Source organism: Coenobita brevimanus, chromosome 111 (assembly GCF_032717465.1).
Source record: "Coenobita brevimanus isolate Jiangsu-jjx chromosome 111, ASM3271746v2, whole genome shotgun sequence".
Lineage (NCBI taxonomy): Eukaryota > Metazoa > Arthropoda > Malacostraca > Decapoda > Coenobitidae > Coenobita > Coenobita brevimanus.
The window spans coordinates 256,683-273,567 of record NC_137064.1 but is presented as its reverse complement, the minus strand read 5'-3'; the positions used below and the strand labels follow the sequence as shown (position 1 = coordinate 273,567).

General features: G+C 42.3%; 1 protein-coding gene across 1 annotated transcript; it reads right to left on the bottom strand.

Moving 5' to 3' along the window:
* Positions 1-12,595: 12,595 nt before the first annotated feature.
* On the bottom strand, positions 12,596-13,288 carry LOC145417743 (uncharacterized). Its single transcript, XM_080286351.1, has one exon. It carries the CDS (start codon positions 13,286-13,288, stop codon positions 12,596-12,598), a length of 693 nt encoding a protein of 230 aa, XP_080142477.1.
* Positions 13,289-16,885: the final 3,597 nt, after the last annotated feature.

Here is a 16,885-nt window from a genome sequence, read left to right as displayed (position 1 = left end):
AGGCTGGAGTTGTACTCGCTGTCTGTCATACCTGATCACATACGGTAGTAGCGTTGGTATCAGTGAAAGCACACTAGGCCAGCAACCAGGAAGTCCTGAGTGCGATTCTTGTGCAGGCAAGGTCTCCTTTGCCTTCTTTATCCCATTCCGTTCATACCAGGACCTGAAATACAGACAGGTATTGTTAGTTCGACGCTTGCTTGCTGCACTGTAGACTGGGAGAGGACGGGCAGTTTGGACAAACTGAATGTCTACCTAAACGACCCTCCTGAAGTCGACAGGTATTGAAATAGGCCTTGTGCTTTTATCACAGGCTTGTTTCCTGCTTACCCACAGTGTCTGAAGTTTGAGGAGTTGCGCACAGTGCGGCACAGACAACAAAGATGTATCTATGGCACAGCTGTGGACTGATGAGAGTACCAAAAAAAATAAAAAATAAAAAACTAAGGAATTTTATTATTCTTGCAATTCCCAGACGATATATTCTAAATACCGGCCTTTCGTATCAAGGACTGATTTTTACCCATTTAGTTCAAAGTTTTTCCTAAACTGAATAAAATGATCTTGAAGACAGAATAAAAGTTATAGGACTGAAATGGTTAACAGCATACCCATAATACCATAAGGAAAAAAAAACTTTCCTGAGATTCGAATGTTCACGATTTTCTTTTCCATCTTCTCTCACACTTGCTCACCATTTTCTCTTTCTATCCTCTTCTCTCACACTTGCTCACCATTTTCTCTTTCTATCCTCTTCTCTCACACTTGCTCACTATTTTCTTTTTTCTATCCTCTCAAATTGCCCACGATTTTCTCTTTTCTATCCTCTTCTCTCACACTTTTCTTAGATCTTCTTTCTCTTTTTTCATTCACTGTGACATGGCGGAGACTTTCATCCTTTTGCACCCGATCAGCAGTAGCTCAGTGGCAGAATAAGAAAATGTTACGGCCCTGTCTCCTTTCCAGAGCGTTCTGTGTGTGTGTGTGTGTGTGTGTGTGTGTGTGTGTGTGTGTGTGTGTGTGTGTGTGTGTGTGTGTGTGTGTGTGTGTGTGTGTGTGTGTGTGTGTGTGTGTGTGTGTGTGTGTGTGTGTGTGTGTGTGTGTGTGTGTGTGTGTGTGTGTGTGTGTGTGTGTGGAGACTTATTACGTCACGCAGTGGCACTTTCTTACATAAGAGCGGACCAACCCGGCCCGGCCCGTATCGGACCGAGCGTAACACTTTTGAGAAGTTTGTGTCTCAGCACCACAAGGGAAATCACTATGAGTGGATGAATTAGCCTGCATATCTCCTACCTAATCACCTTTGCCTAACAACCTCCCCTTACGCTTGCCTGTCTGAATCGGTCTACGACAATATTTGCATAATTCGAAGGATTACATGGTGAGTATATGTAACTTGCTTATCTGCCTCTACCCTGTCCCTCTATCTAAACTTTCGTACTTAGAGATCCACTGTATATCAAGGCCTTCATAGTACTAGTTACTTTACTGCCCTAATTTACTCCACTAGCCAGTCTTTCACACATATATTTACCTCTTCGTTATCGCTACACCTCGGCACTTACCCTCTTCAGTCCGGCAGAAAGCTTATAATTTATGCTGTTGCCAGGTGGTCTTGTTCAGATCAGGAGTGACTTTTCTAACAAGAGAGGTTAGACTTACCTCAATTAACCCCTTAATTACCAAAGGTCTGACCTAAGTAGAACAAAAATAACAAAGCACGCCATAAAATTACATGGGTTATCCTCTTCCACCAAGCCATGATCTCTTTTCATACTCTAACACAACACACTGTGAATCACCATCGCTTAAGAGCCATGACTTTACTCTTATTTACGCTTACTTTCAGACCTCACCGACCACATACACACACAAACTTTGATTATGTTCACTATTACTCAGCAACACAGCATCATCTGCGTACATCAGGTGTGAAATAGTTCATTCTTCATAATGCATCAATCAACAGCTTCACAATCATCGTGACAGTTGTCGCTCTGATTTTATTTATGCAGGAATTTATACTGAACAACCACGCGCACATCACACACCCATGTTGTTGCTTCTTGTGACTCCAGGCTCATCTGAACGTGAACACTGTGAACAACAGGCAGAAGCTGCCCTTCTCCTGCAGTCCACCATCTTTCTTGCAGTGGGTATGGATCAGACTGATGGATGTCTGTATAACCAAGCAGCTCATTGCCCTGTTCTATCGATACCACAAAGTAAAGGCGTTCATCCCCAGCACCAGGAGTTAGATTAAAACTGTAAAATAAAAACAACTTCTCTAAACACGTATCAACTCTTACACTGACTTCCATACAAAATCAAACATATCAAAGCTTGCAACAAGATCCATCCATCTCGGAATGCTGCAGCACATTACGTATGAAAGATTCGAGGTCACAAGCTGTGCACTCTGTGTGTGTGTGTGTGTGTGTGTGTGTGTGTGTGTGTGTGTGTGTGTGTGTGTGTGTGTGTGTGTGTGTGTGTGTGTGTGTGTGTGTGTGTGTGTGTGTGTGTGTGTGTGTGTGTGTTTTGTGTTGCGTGTGGGTAAGCTTCCAACCTGTTTGTGATAACGTATAATCTGGCTCGGATGTTTGCTGTGCTCATGGATACGTATGCTGAGGGCACCTATTAAGCATAATTACCTTAAGGTGAATATAGTTCCCGCACACAACACAATGTATTAACGTTCGGACTCTATTGCTCGTCTACACGATTTGATTCTTCATGATGTTTCTTCGATTATTCACAGACAAAAACTGCTCGCTCTCAGCTCTCGGGAGGCTTCTCCGGTAGTGAAAAATGGTGATACTGTAGTGTTTCTTACTTTTAAAGGCCCTTCCGCACGATCACCGGGGATGCTAATCATCATTTTCGAAGCATGACGAAGAACCATGCTTCAAACAGTGGCTTAGAAGGAAGGACGGTGCTTCAGTCCATCACGTATACATGATCACTTCCGCACATTCTCCATTCTCATACTGAAACAACACAGGCGCCTACCGATCAGAACTGAATGAAACTGAGTGGTATTGGCTGGAATAAAAATAAACTATGTAATTCACTGCAAGAGAGTTAGGTTATAGATTTTTCACAGAAATATAAATTGGTTATGGTGGCAGCATCTGGTAATCTGGCTGCCTTCTGCACAAGGAGGAGGGATAGGGGGGTGTTGGAGGGTGTACTGGTTAACACATCTAGTTTGGGGGTGGTATTCATTAACCACTTCACTACGATGACGTACTTTTTTTCCCTTTATTTTTCCCTTGCCAAAGTTTCATTCAACTTTGGAGAGCGACCAGTGTTAGAGTTAGCAAAGGATACACCCGTAACTAACCTCTCTGGCTCGGAAAAGTCTCTCCTAGTTCAAATAAAATAGTCTGTTCATAGCATGAATAAAATATCTATTACAGTACATCCTTGGACTGATGGGGCTAATACTTACGTCTACAGTTTCTATTCTTTATGCGTGAACCAGCATCTGTTTGGTCTATCATTTTTTTTTTCAGATTAGTTACATCGCCACCCTTCTTTCATTAATGTACCCACACTTTCATCCTTACATTCTCTCTCTCTCTCTCTCTCTCTCTCTCTCTCTCTCTCTCTCTCTCTCTCTCTCTCTCTCTCTCACTTTTGACCAGCAAGACTCCACTCTCCAATCGACCTTGTAAAATCCCTAACAAACTTTTTTCCTAACCAATCAAGTTTAGTCAGTTTCAATATACTCATCACAGTCCAGGTTTAATTGGCTATAAGTATGTACCTCCAAATTTACATACAGTGCTTCAGGCAGACAGTTGTCTCTATTTATAGACCTTAAATATTGCTGAACTAATGACGTCATTAACACAGGTTTTTAATTCTGCAGATCTTTAAGGTGTGTTGCTTAACTCCTCCATCCATTACAAAGTCAAAGACAAAAAATTCGGGACTATTCCCTTCATCTGCCTCAGACTTAAGGCATGTGCGTCACTCTGTATCTCTGACTCATTATATGAAAGAACGTTAACGCTAAGAAGAAAATATACTGCATCTCTCTTGTTCGTTCATTTCCATATGTTTGAGTACTATTCCACACTATCTCCTTTAAACTTAAGGTACCGGTATATCCATTATTTAACATACCTCACTTATCACAGCACATTAACTACGGACAGAAAAAAATACGATGCCTCTCTTGTCCGCCACTTTCCCCCTTGACACATCGTGGCTAAGAGAATCATCTACCTGTATATATAGAGAATTATATCGGCTTCTCTCATCAGAGGAATCTTGATGAACGGGAGAAAATGAGAAGCAGAAGAGGTGACATACTGAGATAATTATCTACGGTATGAGAAACATGCCAAGACTCTCTGAGCTTAGGAACATTAGACAGCAGGAAAAAAGTAAGAACAAAATAGTAAAATACTACAAGGATCAACTTTGGCAACATAAAAGTACAAAGCCTCTGTCAGCTTTGGACTTTTAGCCATCCGAGGCAAGTGAGAAGCAGTGGTGAAACACCAGAAAGAAACACCTCTGGGCAAAGCAACTTACCGAGCCTCTCTTAGCTTAGTACTATTAACAGTAGGGAAACTGAGAGACGAAGGAAGGGAAATATTAGGTCACCTTTTGTCTTCGACTGTACCCTGGCGTATGTTAGTGTCAGGTAAGAAGTGTTCTGGTTCGTGCTGGCAGAGTTAAATGGACTATGTTGGAATCAACTGACAAACAAACACACACACACACACACACACACACACACACACACACACACACACACACACACACAAATATGGTACTCGTACGCACGTACACACAGACATACAATCCATCCACACATATACACTAATTGAAAAAAAAAAACAGTTAATACAGATACACAGAGACACACACAAACATGCTCATAAGCATGCACTCTTATGCATTTCCACCTGGAAGCGCGCGCAAACACACACACACACACACACACACACACACACACACACACACACACACACACACACACACAACACCTATTCGCAAATCCAATCACATAAATTGTATTCTCGATAGCACTGGAGGCTTCGTACTACAGGTACGTATTTTGTATGCGATGTATTTACCTACTAGCACCTACTTAGCACGTATTTACCTACCGGTATGTTACTTCTATCTCCAATATCCAAGTAATTTGCATCAGTATCATATAATTTGACATTAACACTGTCAAGCTCCTATGACCTTCGCAGCTAAATAATTTCGTCTGGAATTAGGTGGAACAGAATACTAGATTTGTCCCGACAACGAAGAGGTTAATGGTGACAGTATTGAAACAGGCTTCTGTTTTCCCTCTCAGCTAAGTAAAATCGTTTGTTGTTAGTAGGAATGAAATGTTATAATCATCACCTGCTTGAAAGGGTTAATATGTCACTCGCAAAATGAGCCGTTTAGGATAATGTATATACATGTACACTAATGGTAACATGACAGTCACTTCACCCTGAATTCGTCTAAATCATTTCGTTCTTACACCAAGCGATTGTGAAGGGATTAAGTAGGGCAATATCTAACCTCTCCGGTTTACAATTTCTCCCCAGAACTGAATAACATCGTCTGAAAGTAGCAAATAATAAGCCAAGAAAGACATCTTACTGACTAGATTAACGTGCTACAACTCGTTCTTTCTAACCTGACGAAGATCCTTAATTCTTTTCAGCTGAAATGATGACCATGTGCAGTCGAATTGAGCAATGGATTCAAGTAATAATCAAGTAGATTCATTCCTAGCCCATAACTATGGCTCATCGAATTTCGCATAACCATGACTTATCACTCAAGCTGTGGGAATCAACCACTTTCAACCGGTGAAAAGAAACCAACTATGGTTATTGAAAGGGTGTCTCACAGAACAGATAAACATCCATGAATATCATCCATTCATTAGTCATCTGATGCTTCAGTGCTTATCAAGGGCGTAGGGGTCCAGAGCTAGAGAACTTAGTACGGACAGACTTCGTGTTTTCCTTTCCTTGCTTGCGTTGCTACATTTTCTGCGATTTTTCCTGCTGTTCCTAGTCTCTCTCTCTCTCTCTCTCTCCTCTTACTGCCTTCATTAATCCCACCACAAGTTCAGGTGTCCCTTAAGGTAGCTTGGAGAGAGCAAGAAAAATATTAAAAGCACATCGTCGGATTGAAGTGGCTGACCCCTTCAATTCGATGACATAATTTTATCTTTTATCTACGGTAATCCCTCCAGTTCGAAAAGTCTATACTAAGCTCAATAAAATCGTGCGGAGTTAGCTGAAACAAAGAAAACATAAGGTTTATGAATATCTCTACTAGTACAGTAGAAAACAAAAGTTCGCCCAATATTTCAAATCCGATTTTCACTGTTCCCTGCGGACTAATAATTCAAAGCTCACGGAGGCTTGGTATGCTTCTCTTCTCATAGATGATTCTCTTCGATATGATGCGTAGGGGAGAAAATTGATGGACATGCTCTAAATGCGAAGAAGGTTCAGTGGAATACCCAGGCAAACTTTTGTACCTGACTGTACCCTGCCGCAGGCACCCGCATACCGAATTCTGCGAATTGACTTTTTTTTTTTTTTAATTCATCCACCTTTACCTCTGACCATTCCTTCGTGTGATCCTTTTCTTACTTACATTGTTACATTATCTGCGATTTTTCCTTCTGTTCCTATGCGCTCTCTCTCTCTCTCACACACACACACACATTATCATTAGTATTCTTTAGCCTGCCTTATTTTCTCGTTTCATTCCCATTTCTTTAATAGCACTCTCATCTTTATCTCTTTTGCATACAATTTTTCTTGGTAATTTTATGTTTGTCTTTTGGTTTGTGGAGTATATAATTTACTGCTCGTTCGTTTTATCATTCGTGTTTTCGGAGTTTCCACGTCTCCTGATCCCATTCTCTCTCTTTTTTTAACCTCTTCCATTCGAATGATTCTGTGTGTGTGTGTGTGTGTGTGTGTGTGTGTGTGTGTGTGTGTGTGTGTGTGTGTGTGTGTGTGTGTGTGTGTGTGTGTGTGTGTGTAATCAGTCCTTAAAACAAGCGCCCGCTCCCCCTTCCCCACCCCCAAATCCTCTCGCCCTTTCTCACACCATTTTAATTATTTTATTTGTGCAATCCTGTCTCTAAGAAACAAGAAATAGTCCCCTGATTTGGTTTATTGTTTTCACGCTTCCACCTTTCACTACTGTCTCCATCCGCACTCATAGCGTTCCTTGCGGTTAGTCAAGAATGTAACTCCCCCCTCCCTCGTCATGTCTCTCTCCTCTCTTGTTATCTCTTTCTCCCACCTTTTTATTCTTTATCAGTAAAAACTACAGTGAAATGACGTGAAGTGGAGCACACTCTCTTGACTATCTGTTGTGCTGTCATAACTTTTCCAGAATTGTTCATTTCGCCTAGCCAATCTAAATGCTCTTCCTCCGCCCTTTCTTCCTCCTCTTCTGAATATCTCATCTTCCACCTTTACAAGTATATTTGTTTATCTAAAGCAATTCTGATACTATAAAACAAGAGACGCTCTCTTGATCTGTTTGCCTTTTCATTATTTTCTAAGATTATGCCTGTCACTAGGCGTCCCATTCCCCTGTCTATTCATTTCTCCACTTTCCTTTTATAATCGTCCCCCTCTTGAGTTTTTCCTTCCTTGGTTTGTTATTCGTGGCATCCATTTCCTAGATTTATCATGCTCCTGTCCTCTTCAACCCTCGGTTTTTCTTGTTCAGCCTGTTATGTAGTCAGTCCATTCTTTTCATTATCTTTCTCCTTTAATAATTTTATTATCTTCCTACTTTAATTTCTCCAATGAGTTTTTTGTTTCTTCTGTTTTTGTTGCTAACTTACTTGCTGCTGCTAGTATTGTTAGACCAAGCCTGCTCGTGCAATTTCCACAACTTTTCCTTTGTCAATCTTATTTTGTGATCACATTCTGGCCTTTCTTCCCATTTTCCATCTTTTTTAATGATTCCCTGCATTGCTGTACATATTTTGTGGTCTTTTCCTTTCCTTATTCGCAATTCCTTCTAATCTTCTTACAAGCCCTATCGTGCATTTTCCGTCCACTTCTGTTTTCGTGGGTCAGTCCTTCTTGTGATCAGGCAAGTTTCTTTACTCACTTACTCTTTTAATCATCCATTCCCTGAGCTGCTCCCCCACCCTTTTTTTTTTACTTTCCCGTTTCTCGTATTCTTTATCTACGGACTTCAAGCATTTCTTCTCCATTTCTCTGTCTTTGTGGGTCAGTCCGTCATGTGATCGGTCCTTTTATCATTCTTTCCCTGATTTGTAATTTTTACTTTCTCTTTTTTTTCCCCCATGATTCTTGTGTTCTTTATCTAAAAAGTTATCGTGGAAAACCTCTCCTGCTCCTTGTCTCCTTGGGTCAGTCGGTCTAGTGATCAGTCGTGTTTTTTCAATCACTCCTTCCCTGATTGGCAGATTTTCCCTCCTTTCTTTTCCTGTTTCTCATTCTTGATCTACAGACTTATCAAATATATATATATATATATTTTTTGTCTTCGTGGGTGAGTCCGTCTTGTAATGTCTTTTTATTACATAATTCCTTCCCCGATTTCCTATTTTACCCGTCTTATTCTTCACGTTTCTTGTATTCTGTGTCTACAGATTCATAATGGAATTCCCCATCTGCTCTTTGTCTTCGAGGGTCAATCCGTCTAGTAAGCGATCTTGCTGTTTCAAATTACTCCTTCCCTGATTTCCTATTTTAGTCCCCTTTTCTGCTTCTCGTGTTCCATATCCACAACTTATGAGGGAATTCACCTCCATTTCTGTATTCGTCGTTAAATTCGTCTAGTGATTATTCCTGCTGTTTTCTTTTCAATCCTTCCTTCCCTAATCTGCTATTCTTGCCCTTTTCTGTTTCTGTTCCTCGTATGCTTTATCTACAGACTTATCATGGATTTCCCCTCCTGCTGTCTTCGTGGGTCGATTCGTCTTGAGATCAATCTTTTTTTTTTGTTAATCATTTCTTCCCTGTTCTACTATTCTTGCCTCTCTCTCTCTCTTTCTCTCTCTCTCTCTCTTACAGTTTCTCATATTCTTTATCTACAGGCTTATCAGGGAATTCTCCTTCTGCTCCCTGTCTTCGTGACTCAATCCATCATATGATCATTGCCTGCGAACTGCCTACTGTCCTGTCATCCTTGCTCTGTTTGGCGGTATTACGGAAATTAAGCCTTCCTTGCCCTACCATTGCCTCATCTTGTTAGTTTCCTATCTCCGCTCAAGTATTACGATGACGTCTTTGTGTGTGTGTGTGTGTGTGTGTGTGTGTGTGTGTGTGTGTGTGTGTGTGTGTGTGTGTGTGTGTGTGTGTGTGTGTGTGTGTGTGTGTGTGCGCGTGCGTGCGTGCGTGCGTGCGTGCGTGCGTGCGTGCGTGCGTGTGTGTGTGTGTGTGTGTGTGTGTGTGTGTGTGTGTGTGTGTGTGTGTGTGTGTATATGCCACCATCGATGATTTTGTTCATCTTAGATGAGACCTCTTATCCTGAAATCTATCTTTAAGCAGAAGAAACCTGTCTCAGGGCTTTCAAGAGGAAAAAGACTTACAGTACGGTATGGCAACATAAAGGTTGGAATGTTGTATTCTGGACGGGAAACTCAAGCCTTTACTGAGATTAAGAGATACTACTAAAAAAAAAAATGTAAAAGTTGCCCTGCCTAGTGTACCACGAAGATTATTAAAAAACTATTAATATGATCAGAGAGGAATTAGGGGACGGAGAATCTTATTGCAGTGCTTTGAAAATACCCATTAACTCGAGAAGTCATATAGGCTCAGGGTGGCACGGGGAACGGATTGGCGAGAATGGTCTCCCTCACAGTTCCTCTGCACTGACATCGATAATTCTATCTTTGTACTATATAAGAACGGGATCCATATTGATACAGCATAGCTAAAACAAATAGCCCAAGAATAACCTTTTAAAATCTGACAGTTTTCCTGACAAACCCTATATTTAAATAAGCATATCACTCACTACGGTATCTTATTTTACGGTTGAGAAAACTTATTATTTTTGTAAAGAGGACTAGGAGTAAAACACAGTGTAAGTTTCTGTAATTTTACTTAAGAAAATATAAACTGTGATATTTACATATCATATGTACAAGAAATGAGCTTTACTGAGCTTATTCATGGAAGCATGTTGTAGCCAGTATATGACCCTTCGCAAAACATTTTTCTTAGCGATTTATTGCGAGTATTGCACCATGATATTATCTTTTATGTTACTTATACATTTGTGGTATCTACACAATTTTTCTCTGAACCGTACAAAAAGGATAAAATGGTGTAATATGGAAAATATATAAATAAATAAATCGCCGACGAAGAGGTGCTACAATCTCCTACGCCACCTAATATACGGAGGACAGAGGAACAATATACAGCTTTTGGTAAACCCACAAGCACAGGTTTGGAGTCCAGGCTGATATACTTATGTTGGGCATTAGGAGTCACATTTTAAGTGAAACTCAGTATTTTGTAAAAACACTTCCTTAGCCATTTCTTTTGCATAATACGCCTTTCTATCCTCTTGTAAGTTAGTGATATAAACTAAGTCTTTATTATAAACTCATAAACAGTATACAATAAAATGATGGAGTATCATGCAAAATAAACTGCTAAGATGGAGGTGCTACACAGATTTCTATGCCACGTAGAAAATATGTGTCCCTTAATCAGAGGACGCATTTCATTTTATTCCTGCTACCTACTGATTTTTATTTTAAGCGAAAAGTTAATGAAGTGTATCTCTGATCCCTCTAGCTTATATAGTCTGTCACTGAATAAAGTCGCATAACAGTGGCAAGAATAAAATGCCAACGTATAAGGACAGAAGTCGTGAGCAAACCACTTAAATCTAAAGAGGTATTTCTCGTCCTTCTTGCCATTACTATACGATTTTACTCAGCGTACAAGGAAATCCTTAACTGGCAAGGTTTGTTTTAGCCTTCATTATCCAGTACACTTCTCTGGGATATTTCCTCAACTACTTACCGGTAATATCGCTTGGAGGTAACAAGAATAACCATAAAATACGTCATCAGACTGGAAATATATATATATATATATATATATATATATATATATATATATATATATATATATATATATATATATAAAAGTTCTCTCTTAGCCTTCAAGACGTCCTTACTGAACCTCCAAAGTCAGTTATTGTCATCATCATCATCATCATGAACGAGGTCGATAAAATTACTAACGTGGGAAAGGGCGTATTATTAACTCTTTCACTCTGATTACGTGTTTTCTTCCACTCTTGCGCCTCCAAACGGTTTTATTCAGCATACGGTAGAGGTCCTGCGGCGAAGGGGTTACTGAAGTCCGCATCTATCCCCTCAACTTTGTAAAGTCTCCTAAGCTGAATAAAATCGTTCGAAGGGTCATGAATAACCTAAAACATGAGTCATCGGACTGAATGGGTTTAATTTGAGTTCGTGAAGGTGTGAAAAAGCCCCCAATCTTTTACGATCATTTCTGAAACGTGATGATGAAATTTAATATATAAACATTATTTTCCCTTGACCGCAGCGCTGCTGCCACCACTAAGTAATGTAGGAAGGAGGCTAATCAATTTGAACAGTTATGTGCGTTCCATAAACGGTCGTTCAAAATTAGGGGATTGCTTAACCCCTTCTCCCCGGTGACGTGGTTTTTGCTTTAGTGCTGTTACCCGCAGACAGTTTCATTCAGCTTAGGGAAGGCTTTTCGAACTGGTATGATTAAAGTTTTCAAAAACCCAATCAGTATGAGATATTTTTCCCCCAAGATGAATAAAGTCTGGAGGTAGCAAGAATACACTGGTAAAAAGACGTCATTAAACTGAAGAGGGATAAGCTTCGTGCACTGAATTTTAGCAATACAGTCGAAAGTACCTTGTTGCTCATACCTCATCCTGACGTTGCCGCCTCACAGGTGTAAAGATACGAATTTCTGCCTGCTCAGGAAGATCACTAGCACCTCTTACTGATTTATTTCTAAAAATGGTACGCTTACATTTTCTATACTGTTGGCTACGAATATCATTATATATATATATATATATATATATATATATATATATATATATATATATATATATATATATATTGCAAACACATGGTAGAAAGCCTCCTAAACAGATGAGAATACCATCAAGTAACATTCTATAAATGACATTCCAAAATAGCTCTCAAGTTACATCTCATGGCTATAGTGGATTGTTTTCACAGGTGTAGGAACTTCAGTTTCGGTAAGTAATTGAAATGCCCTACGTTCTCTCACACGCTCACACGGACACAGCGTAGCAGTACGACTTGGACATTTGACAATATGACACTGTTCACAGGTGTGTCAACGAAGTGGCAGCAGTGACGTGATCTAGCTTAACCTAACCTAACCAAACTCCCCTCACTCACAAACACACTCAGCAACTACACTTGGGCACTTCACGTCACGACGCTGTCCAAAGTGTGTTAAGGAAGTGGCAGTAGATGGCGGCGGCACCGTGCCAGTTCCACGGGCCAGCGGGCGAGCAGGTCTGACCAGATTCACACTCCTCTATTTCCACCTCACTGCAGGAGCTCCACCAGGGCGGTGATGTATGTCTGCGCCATCTGTAAGGTTTCGAATTTGGACAGCTTCTGGTCTCCACTGAGTGCCGGAATGTGCTCGCGAAGTCTGTCGAAGGCGGTGTTAAGTCCGTTCATCCTACGCCTCTCACGAGCGTTGGCCGCCAGTCTTCGTTTCTTGATGACGTCGCGACCGACTACCTTGGGTGTCCTCCTTCGACACCTGCCCTGGCGACCGCGAGACACGGCCAGGGCACACTCGGGGCTGGTCAGGTCGGAAACAGCCGCCAGGACAGGGTGTGTTGTCCCAGGAGCGCCCCAGGACCATGACGAAGGACCTGTATTATTTTGGTTCCAATTTTGCCAAGTCTCCCCTCCACTCTCACAGCTGCTGGTAGGAGAGCACGAAGGGCTGGGACGTCCTACGGAGTAGCTTCCATCCTCAGACACACACCAGTTATAAGTGTCCTTTGGTGCAGGTGAGCTTTGAGTGGTGTAGGGGACCGCAGGGCTGGGGAGATCCAAGTAACCAGGTCGGGGTTCAGGGAAGTACCAACCCACAGACATACTGACGCGTGGAGGAGCACCAGCGGTCTGACCCTTGCCCTGCCACGCGCTTGCCTTATATACCCCGTCACCCCGCCCTCCGGTAACGCATCGCGGGACGTAGTCATAAACGTTCTCAACCCTCATATTATTGGAACGGTCTATTTCCAGCTAAAGGCAGACGATTATATTCAGCTGAGAGTGAGTCGTGGGAGCCTGAGATCTAATAGTGCCTCCAGTATCTCATGAACTGAACAACTCTCGTATTCTCTTCCAGCTATCGCTAGACAACCATATTCAGCTGAGCGAGTTCAGGAGGCTGAGGGTGTCTTTATTAACCTCTTGAACCCTTTGACGTAATTTTTTTGGTTCACTCTTGCTACATCCATATAGTTTTATTCAGTTTGTGGGACACTGTAAAGGAGAGGTTAAAAACGGCTACATCTAACCCCTCTAGTTCGAAACCTCTCTCCTAAGCTGAATAAAATAGTCAGAAGGTTGCAAGATCGTAATCGAAAATACGTCATCGGATTGAAATGGTCACCTCTCTCAGGTTCCAATGACTCTCGCGAAGTTGAAAATCGTTTGGTTAAACTTGAATAAAGCATTGCAGCAGTTCCGACATTAAGAAGGTTAATGATAAGAGCTTTTTACTTTATTTTCTATGAGTCAAGAAGCTATATAAAATCAGAGTTGTTCCAAGCATGATTGGTGTCATTGGTAAATACGGACGCTAGAGGTGAGGTACCTTATTTACCCCTGCACAGCTGTTGACACTATACACGGGTTTTATTCGCCCCTGTGTAGAGCGCAACCCTCATGTATGGGGAGGCTCCCCACATACAGCTCCTCTCAATAGGGTGGAGTCAAAGGCTTTTCGTCTCATTAATTCTCCTCCTCTTATTGGCTCCCTTCAACCTCTGTCTCATCGTCGCACTATTGCATCTTTATCTCTTTTCTATCGCTACTTCAATAGTCACTGCTCCTCTGAACTGTCTGCTTGCATCCCTCCACCTCTACGACGGGCGCGTAGCACCCGTCTAGCAACAAACTCTCATCCCTTTTCTGTCCAACTGTCTAATGAAAGAGTTAACCGTTACTCCCAGTCCTTCATTTATGCAACAGGTCAGCTTTGGAACTGTCTCCCTGTTTGTATTTCCTACTTCCTATGATCTCCACTCTTTCAAACGCAGTGTGTCCAGGCATTTCGAAATGAACGGATCTTGAATTTAGCTCTCATTTTTACTTTTTTTCTTTTCTTAGAAGGATCGGTTTGCGGGCTCCTGGCCTTTGGTTCCTTCTTCCTTGCATAAAAAAAAGTGAGGGGAATAAATGTGAAGGTGAGAGTGAGGGGTGAGCCAGGTGGTGTGCTAGCGGGTGTATCCTGCAGGGGAGTGGGGGGGGGGGAGCAGAGAGATGACGAATGGAGGTAAAGGGAAGGGAGAGGAAACAGGAAGGTACAGGAGGAAAGAGACAGAGGACAGAGAAGTAGAATAAGAAGAAGGGGAGCAGAGAAAATGAGAGAGGTAGAAGTGGGGATAGAGGAGAGGAAGCAGTACAGGAAGGAGGGAGAGTATGAGGAGGTCGGAAGGTTGGTAAAAGGGAGGCGGAAACTAGGTACGAGGATGGGTGAGATGGAGAGACGTGGGTAGGGGGTTGAGGGATGGGTAGCGCTAGGTGGAGCTTACACCGATAACTGCCGCTCCAGACTCACCCAACCCATCCACCAATCAACGCTCATGCTACATTCCCTCCTTACTCAATGTTAGTATTGGTTAGGTTAGATTAGACCAAGCCAGATCTGGTTAGGTTTGGTTAGGGTAGGCTAGGCTAGGCTAGGCTAGGCTAGGCTAGGGTAGGGTAGGCTATCATTAGTTAGGTTATGCTAGGTTTGGCTATTATATGTTAGGTTAAGTTAGGCTAAGTTAGGTTAGGTTGGTTTGGGTTATTTTAGTTTTGCTTAATATGAAAGGCTTAGAATTAATGCATATATACTACATAGGCGTTGACGAATATTACCAAGCCCCATCCCCCTGAAATAGGACACATAAAAGTCGTATTTACATCCAGAAACCCAAGCATACTGCTGGGAAAACTGAAACAGAGACTGACCAACGGGGAAAGGAGGGAGGGTGCATAGGAGTACAGGGAGGCAGTGGAGGGAAAGAGAACAGTAAGAAGGATAGAGATGGGATGCGCATACCGGTATAAGAAAAGGTAGGTATGGTGAACACAAGGTAGGGAAGTACGAAGCTGTGAAAGGAATGAGTTACAGGAGAAAGAAGAATGTAAAGTGGGAGAGGAAACAGAAGAAAGGACACAAGCGAGGAAGGGAGAGGGGAAGGATGGACGGCGTGGGGGGTGGAAAAGGGAAGGGAGAAAGGGACTACGGAGGAAGAGAAGAGGCGGAAAACCAGGCAGAGATGGATGGGCAGTTGCGATGGGAGGGAGGAGAATGATGAGGGAGAAAGAACAAGAAGGTAAAGATGATGAAAGAAGAAGGAATACAGATTAGGGGGAAAGAAGGTTGAGGAAACTAGGCATTGTACAAAATGACCGGGTGGCAGGTGAACAAAGGAATTGGGTGAGTTGTGGGGAAAGGGGAAAAGGAAGAATGATGGAAGGGGAAGGGGGAAAGAAGGAAGGGGTGAGAGAGGTAAGGAAGAATGGTGGGAGAAGGGAGAAAGAAAGAAGGACAGTGGGAGGGAGAGAGGGAGGAAGGAAAGAAGGTGTAAGGCTGAAGGAAAAGGGAGAGTGAGAGGGAGCGGGAAGAAGCAAGGAGAGTGGCCTGAAAGAGGTGAAAGAACAGTGGGAGGGGAAGGGGGAACGAGGGAGAGGGGAGGAAAGAAGGAAGACAGAAGGGATGGGGAGTGGATGATGGGGGAAAGGGGGTTCAGGTAGCTCTTGCTCCTATACAATTGTCCCCTCCCGACTCGCCCAACAGGCCAGCCAACAAACCGACTCTTACCACCATTGCTTATGTTTCGTCAGTTCGTTAGCATCAGTAAACGCTCCGAATGCCTATAGTTATAAATTGTACACACACACACACACACACACACACACACACGCACAGGCCGCATCACCACTACTACCACTACTCCCTTGAGCTTTCATGTGTGTGTGTGTGTGTGTGTGTGTGTGTGTGTGTGTGTGTGTGTGTGTGTGTGTGTGTGTGTGTGCTTCTTAGTATGGACTCGTATGAGGGAAAGTGCATGTTAGAAAGCATGTGTGCTTGATACTTGGACTCTCAATCTACGATAGCCTATATGCACAGTATGTGCATAGCCTGCGCTAAGCTATACATTATATGAGAACAACATCCTCTCCATATCTGTGTCGTTCCAGAGCATAACGGTCCCGAGGCTAGGTCAAGCTAAGCTAGGCGAACTTGGCTAGTATCTCTCTCTCTCTCTCTCATAAAATATTAGAATTTGTCCTCTTTATTACATTATCGCTGTCCTTACCATGACAGGATTTGGTACTGCTTTTAACATTTCCAGTCTCTTATACTCAGTCTCAGTTGAAGCATTCGTCTGACATTAAGCGGAATGAAAAATCTGAGTTGTTTCCACTGAGAAGGATATTGATAGCATTATTTATCGCTTTCATGACTCCTCTCAGCTGAATAAAATCGTCTGGCATCAGATGGAATACTGTATATAAACTGAGTTACCCTGACCAGGTGATGGTATGAGTAAGAAAACTCCCAGGCTTCTTTGCTTCTCTCGGCTGCACTCACAG